This window comes from Elephantulus edwardii, unplaced genomic scaffold (genome assembly GCF_000299155.1).
Source record: "Elephantulus edwardii isolate Elephantulus edwardi_28Jun2011 unplaced genomic scaffold, EleEdw1.0 scaffold00416, whole genome shotgun sequence".
Lineage (NCBI taxonomy): Eukaryota > Metazoa > Chordata > Mammalia > Macroscelidea > Macroscelididae > Elephantulus > Elephantulus edwardii.
This window is the reverse complement of record NW_006400166.1, coordinates 131,118-138,711: the sequence shown is the minus strand read 5'-3', so window position 1 is coordinate 138,711 and position 7,594 is coordinate 131,118. Positions and strand designations below refer to the sequence as shown.

Here is a 7,594-nt window from a genome sequence, read left to right as displayed (position 1 = left end):
AACATTAAGACACTGCAACTCATTTCATTTGTGGTAAAAGTCCATTTTGCATGTGGTTTTCTTTAATAGTAATTTATTAATTTTAATCATATTTCAATGAAAGTTTACAGAAAAGTTGGATTTTCATTCATTCATTTTTGCATATTTTTCTCCCTCACACTCCCCCAGTTTACTTTTTTTAACTGCAGTTAGTAAGCCCTGCCTGACAACACTGAAGGAATTCTCCCCTCTTTTGTGTTTTAAATATTCATTCACTGTTGTACAACTGCCTCCCTCCCTTGACCCTTCCCTCAGTCCTCTTTGCAATGTACCTCTTATTCTGGACTGTTGTCCTACATATAGTGCCTAATCATATAGTCTTTTAAACAATTCATTCCTTCATCTATTCCAATGGAGTGTTCATTTCCTATCCATTTTTTTCCTATTCTATTCGCAACCTCTCGTCAGTCCTACTTTATGACAGTATTATGCAGTATTTGTCCTTTAGAGACTGAAATATTTCACTCAGCATAATATCCTCCAGGGTCGATAAATTACCTTTCTTGACTTTTAGTAAATGGAGTAGTTACTGGTGGTTTTTATCTCTACAGCAATATTATTCAAAAGGGTGACCCTGGAGGACATTATGCTGAGTGAAGTATCTCAGTTGCAAAAGTACAAACACTGCATGACGCCACTGTTGTAAAACAGGACTGACCTTGGGGTTGGAGGAGACTGAGAAAGATGTGTTCAGAAAACTGTTTAAAAGGGATAAGTGATTAGGTATTTTTGTCATGACAGGAGTCCAGAGTGAAGCAGAGTGGACATGGGGGGAGGGATTGTAAAACAATGAAAGAATTTTTCTTTTACTTTTCCAAAAGGGTAGTGTACTGGGGGGAGGGGGGAGAGTTGGGAGGGGAGAAAAGCGCAACAACGAATGAATGGAAATCCAGTCTCTGTAAATTTTCATTGAAATTAGTAATAATAAAAAAAGAAAGTAAAAAAGTATTTCCACATCCCTCCTTGAATAGACACATGTAGGTGTCAATGAAAATAGATTCAGAGAATGACTGCATATACGTCCAAAAGTCCACGGTTATTTAAGACTTTTAAGGGAAAGCAATTCTCTTTTTGCATATTATTTCTCCTCAGTGGTTTTAAAGACCCAAACCCAGACTTAGCAATATAGAACACTAGTGGGATATCAGCAAGTGAGGCAGGGCCAGGGATCTGAGTGAGCTTGGGTAGATGGGCAGGTGGGCTTCACAGGCTGCATCAGGAGCTCTCGCTGTCCTGTCAGCTCAGGTGGGACAACCGCAGATCAGCTGGAGGTGCTCGTCCCTCCTTAACAAGAGGCTTTCTCTTGCTCCACTCCTGCTGCACCCCCCCGCCCCCCGCCCCAGCTGCAGCGGCTTCAGCTACCTCTGGCCTCCACCAGCAGTTCCTGCAGCAATGGCGGCAGCAGTGGAGGAAGGCCACAGGAAGTAGACACAATGCCCTATTTCTCAGAATGTGTAATAGATGCACACCTGTATACAAATTCTTTTTTAAAAGTTGAGGAGAACAAGTTGATCGCTTAGAAGACAAAGTTATTCCGTTGATCTGATTTGCAATACCTTTTTTGTGTGAGAAATTTTGAGATAAAATCAAAGCACCAGTGGGTCAAAAGAGTTCTTTTTAATCCCTAATAGCTAAAACACAGAGCTACAAAGGTCTCATATATTAACAGTAAACAAAACTAGACACTCCTCAAGGTCAAATAACTTTCAGGTGCACTAACACTCCAACTGGCCAGAGACTTCTACATTGTCTACAAGTAAAAACAAAGACCCACCAAGTTAATAGGCAGAGATTTAAATGGCTGGATAGAATTACAGATTCTCCCATTTGCAAATAAACCATTTTATGTTTTTATTTTCATATAAGAGAAGATTCTGTGGACTGGAAAAATAATTCGGTCAATCTCCAATTCCTCACTTAGGCCAAACACGGCAGTGCCCCAACTTATAAGAAGATCAGCTTATCAGAAAACAAAGGACTGAGTGGATTTTTCCTTTACCTGCATTCCAGTCCCAAATAAGGTAACAAATAAAAATAAAATTAAAATAAAACCTAATAATAAGAGGCATGAGTGATTGGATGAGGGTTTGGGGTTTTTTTCTTTCTTCCTGGCATTCTTCCTCTCCAGCGTTTTGACAAATTTTTCTACTCACAGAAGAAGTCCATATCCTGGATAAGAAGAGAAAGATTAGCAAGCAGAGTCTTAAAATAGATGCAGACAATTTATTTAAAATTATATATAATAAAAGAGAAATGTGGATTTAAAATAAATGGAAGTTTAACCCCAGAGTTTGAAATAGTTATCACTTCGAGTAAAAAAAAGACTTAAAAAAATCCTCAAATAAACATTTAATTTATGGCTATTTGAGAGGATCAAGCATTATGCCAAAAAAAACCAAGCCAAGTGAGTTACAGCTGGGTGGGTTGCATCTCTATTTTGAAGCTATTTTGAATAGAACTTAGCTCCAGAAGAATGGCTTCCATTCTCCAGAACAATCACATTGTAAAGTAGCTCAGAGTTGATCTTTTATTTCTTTCCTGCATTTACAGGCTCATGGAGCACTAGAAAACCTATTACTCTATTTCCTACAAAGCAGAGCATATCCACCACAAAAAGAAGGCTTTCAAAGATTTCCCTCCCCCAGAATTCTCTAATTTTATCAAGTAAAGATGCTATTTAATATTAATCCAAGTCTTTATGAAATAATTGTCAGAGTTAATTAGCTTTTTAAAAATGTTTTCTTTGGGTCTTGAATTTTTCTAAGGTAATTTTCACGATGAAGAAAAGTGATGAAGCAATACAGAGAAAGTCTGCTGATGTTTTGTTATTAACAGTAGGTATAAGCACTTCTTAAACCTTCATTATTTTAAAGATTTCCATTGGAAATGGGGGGACGTTGACCTGTCTTGAAAGGTGCATGAAGCATTTTCAACACCAGCTTACATTACTCCAAAGTCAGAGTCCTCAGCACCTGCGAGGCTTACCGTGGTGGGAAGTTCCTTGGTGGCCACTTTATACACATGCTGCTCGTGGACCAAGGTGCTGGGAAAATAGCCCACATTCCCCATCTTGTCTTCCTGGCCATCACTGTAGATCTAGGTGCCCAAAACAGAAACAGTTACAGGAAAACTGACAGAAGGGTTCTGAGAAAACTTTGCATGCTCCTTTTTGCTAAGAATTATTGCATAATTGCCAGTGCCTCCCTTTTCGCTCTAGACCCCAGAGGGGCTGAGATCCATATTGAAAGCTCAGTCATAGCAACTAAACTGTCCAGTCTTACTTGTCTCACTAGTTATGAAGGAACCCCTGGGTGGTACAGCTAACATGCTTGCCTGCTACCTGAAAAGAACGGAGCCTTGAATCTACCTAGAAGGCACCTGAGAAGGCAGACTTGCTTGAATTTTCTGAAAAACCAGTGATTGACAATTTTATGGAGCACAACTCCCAACATACTTCTGGGTCGACTTAACAGCAACTGGAACAGGCTTTTATTTTTTTCACTCTTGTCTGTTTCCTGGAGTGTTTTGGGGAATCTGTAAACAGGTTGGTTTTGGAGGTTTTCTGTTTTTTGTGTTTTTTTTTTTATTTAGAAAAGTAACAACTTTTGTTGCAAACAACTTCTATTTTTCTGATTTTATAAAATCCAAGTGGCATATACTTAAGTGAATTTGAGGTTTAATTCTTTATTGAGAACCTATCTTTGGGACTGTAGGTTAGGGCAAGCCAATAACTTGACTCATAGCTGACTGTCCAACAGGTTGTCAGAGGCTGTTAATTGAACAGAGGAGATTGTCCATCTTTCTCCCGAAAAGCAGCTGGTGGATTAGAACTTGCCTTTGGATTGGCAGAGCAACTTCTTGCCCAAGTAGGCCACCAGAGCAGGATATACGTAATGAACTGTTTATCACTCTCTAGAATGATTAGGGATGATGGAAAGAAAATTGAGGCCTTTGAGCTGTGGTGCTGGAGAAGAGTGTTCAATATACCATGGACTGCTAGAAGAACAAACAGGTTTGTCCTGGAGAGGGTGAAATCGGGTTGCTCCTTGGAGTCAAGGATTCTGAAGCTTTGTCTGACATACTTTGGACATGTTGCAAGGAGGGAACAGTCCTTGGAAGGGGACATCATGTTTGGGAGGGTGGAGGAATAGTGCTAGAGAGGAAGATCCTTAATGAGATGCATCAATTCAGTGATTGGGGAGTAGGTTTGTCAGAGACAGTAAAGTTGGGACAGGATAGAACAGGGTTTAGGGCTCTTATATACAGGGTCACTATGAGTCGCAAGCGACTCAGTGGCATATAACAACAGATGCTTCTTCACCCTTGCATATTTCAAGTGAATAAAACAGAATCTTTGGAGTTAAAAAAGAATACTAAAGTCTTCTCAATGAATGTAGAAAATTATACTGACTGACAACACAATATCTTTGACATGGCACATCCTCTCAAATATTTTTAAATAAGATTCAAACTAATTGGGATATTCAAGCCCCAGTGGTTCAGACTTGTTTGTTTTGCTTGCCAAATATTATAAAAACATATTAGGTTTTGTTAAACTATCTTTTTTTCTTCAAAATACAGTAGTGATACATATGCATGAGGTTTTGCCTTTCCATATACAATCTTCCTATTTTTTTTTTACATCTTATTTTAAACATTAACAAGAATTCCTAGGAATCTGTTCTGGAAAACAATGTATTAGAATTTTGTAAATAAACTAGTATAATAAAAAAATTTTAAAATATATAAGAACTTTGTAGCACTGACCTAAAGCCATGAAACTCAAGGCTGAAGTGCCTGTGAGCACATTTCAAGAGCTGTCGTAACTGTATGCAGCTGATAACCTGGAGTATAACTTTTTTATTTCCCCACCCCCCAAAAAAATAAGTCCTAGAGGAAATAAAAGAACATTGCGTGTCAAACGTTTCTGTGTTTTTAATAATCTCTCTTACACTGCCAGCCCAAAATTCTCCAGTTTCATTTTCTTTCGCCAGCTTTGAATAAACATAAATCTGCTGCCCTTTTCTGAGGTCAATGAATCTACAATCCGGTGCATTGTAATCTTCTTGAGCTTTGGTCAGAGAAATAGTATCTGTTAGAAAAAAAGAAAAGAAATGGACTACATTTTAGGCTCCTGACTTTGATAATACTAGTATTAAAAGCAAAACATATGAGAAAACTAGGAAATCAGAAAGACTAAATATACAACTCACATTCAACTCAAGAAAAGCAGGAAAACCTGATTTTTAAGTACATCTGACAAAACCTTAGCCAAGTAAATTCTCTAAATAAAGAAACCAAGCGTACAGACCAGCAAAAACAACATTAATAATATGTACATTGGAGAACATTAATTTCAAAATAAAATTTCATTCTATGCTGTTACTGACTGCATTTTCAATTATATAATAGGAAAATAAGGGAAAAGACATATGAAATTCCTTACAAACACACTCGTCATCTGCACAGAGCTTCTTGGAAGCAAGTCTGTCCATGAATATTCCCTGCACAGTCCAGATGGTGACCAGACCTGGGAGGAAAAGTAAAAATATTCTCGCCATCTTTTTCAGTTGTTTTGCTACAAGTGGAAACTGACTTTAGTGATTCTTCCTTTTATGTGAAAGCTGGACATCTGGGGAGATGCCCATGGCCAATGGGACAGTGTCTCCTGCCCTCTGCATTCCTAATCAGTTGCTGGCTCCAGAGGCTACTTAGCATCTGGTTTTCCAAAAGAGAATCAAATTCTATTTCTTCTTTTAAAGACAAACCCTGTTCTAAATGGCCATCACTGATAAAGGCAGCCAGCTGTGCCTTTCATCAACTAACAAGACATTGAAGGGACTTGATTTTAAAAGAATTTTTATTTTTCTAGTTCCGCCCTCGTATTATTTTCATTTATGAGCAAACATATGCTAACTGTAGGGCTCTATTGAAAATCTAAGATCCATGTGTAGTGCAAAAAAGCCAGAAAGTACACATCTAGAGTTACATAACAGATAAAGGAAAATTCTTAGGTTATAAATCTTTCATGATGGGAGTCTTAGAAGTAGGGATGGGTTGTAGAATACCAGTTGATGACATCTGCAGGCTCAATTGTTTGGGGAAGGAAGGAATGAGGGGTGGGATGCAGGAGAAATGCAATTATTTTTTTACCTTTCTCCCTGAGACTACTGAAATTCAATCTCAAAGTATTCATGCATTCTAAAGGAGCTAGTGAGATAAGCCAGAAAAGCCTGTGTCTGTCACCTTTCTTTCCTGTTTCTAAGTACCTTTCCTTCGCATAGAGGGGCACTCCTAGAAGTCCCCAGAGTTGAAACAGCCTAATAAACAACTGTGGATGGCACATCTACTATATACCAGACAATGCTCCAGGCACTAGAGACAAAGCAGTGAATAATGCCAAGCCCATTTCCCCCATGAATTCACTTTCTATTAGAGAAGAGACTATTTTTCACAGGTGTCTGGGGCTGGCAGTGCTCACAAACCAGTCCTACCCACATTGTGCCTAGAATAAAGGCCCCTGAAAGATCTTCCTGTTCATTTTGGTCGGTCATGAGGCTTCAAATTAGTAACCTAAAGGTGACAATCTTCAAAATGAGGGCCAAGGTTTTTTTTTATATAAAACCACTATACAGTGCCAAGAAGTAAACTGGTTAAGCAAAATAGTTATAGTAAAACGAAGGAATTTTGTTATTTTGTTTGTGGCATCTTTGTGTGCTTTCTTTTCAAAGGAGGACCTTTTGTTTAGTTGGTCCTGGATTGGAAGCTTATGTTATTAATACCTTCATTATAGATGAAGAAACTGAGGCCCAGCAAAGGCCAGAGGTGATTTTGTTGCTGTTCACCTGATTCTTTTTTTAAATGCTAGTTTATTTACAAAATCAAATGCATTTTTTTTCAAGAACCAATTCTTCCAGTTTCCTTCACCCTCCCACCCATCAAACTGTACAATTTCCATGATTTATCTCCCCTCCCCCTAGACATCCAGATCCCTCTGCTTCCACCCTCCATCCACCTTTGGATCCTTATACTCATTCTGCAATAATGGTTTTATGCAATATTTATCCTTGTGGGATGAGTTAGTTCACTCAGCATAATACTCTCTAGTTCCTCCCAAGTTAGATAATAATTTACATAATCATTGCTCCTGTGTGCTGCTTACTATTCCATTATGTGAATGTACCAAAGTTCCTCTAACTATCTGTTTCTGGTTGGACATTTGAGCTGTTTCCATGTTATTGCAATGGTGAATAATGCTGCAATAAACATTGGTGTACACATCTTCATTTGTGCTTCAGTTCTCATTTTTTCAGGGTATATTCTAAGTAGTGGAATAACTGGGTCATAGGAAATTTCTATGTTCAGCTTTTTGAGGAAACACCAAACTGCCTTCCAGAATGGTTGTACCATTTTTACAATCCCACCAACAATTTATAAGAGTTCCTGTCTCACCACATCTTCTCCAATATTTATTACTTGCTGCCCTGTTAAACTTTGCCACTGTTACTGGAGTGAGATGATATATCATTGTGGTTTTGATTTGCATCTCTCTTAT

At 38.2% G+C, this 7,594-nt stretch overlaps 1 protein-coding gene across 1 annotated transcript; it reads right to left on the bottom strand.

Annotated features, from left to right (window-relative positions):
* Nucleotides 1-2,184: 2,184 nt before the first annotated feature.
* OTOR (otoraplin) lies at nucleotides 2,185-5,600 on the bottom strand. Its single transcript, XM_006902458.1, has 4 exons — nucleotides 5,486-5,600; nucleotides 4,992-5,131; nucleotides 3,025-3,135; nucleotides 2,185-2,208 (listed from the first exon to the last, which is right to left on the bottom strand). Exons 1-4 carry the CDS (start codon nucleotides 5,598-5,600, stop codon nucleotides 2,185-2,187), a joined length of 390 nt encoding a protein of 129 aa, XP_006902520.1.
* Between the last annotated feature and the right edge of the window lie 1,994 nt (nucleotides 5,601-7,594).

Bases quoted from the DNA above. Each gene is read 5' to 3' on its own strand.
- OTOR (XM_006902458.1), bottom strand. From the start codon at position 5,600: ATGGCGAGAATATTTTTACTTTTCCTCCCAGGTCTGGTCACCATCTGG. The intron at 5,132-5,485 runs GTAAGGAATTTC...TTTTTCTAACAG, and splicing joins TGCAGATGACGAGTGTGTTT to ATACTATTTCTCTGACCAAA. The intron at 3,136-4,991 runs GTAAGAGAGATT...TTGGGCACCTAG, and splicing joins GAGAATTTTGGGCTGGCAGT to ATCTACAGTGATGGCCAGGA.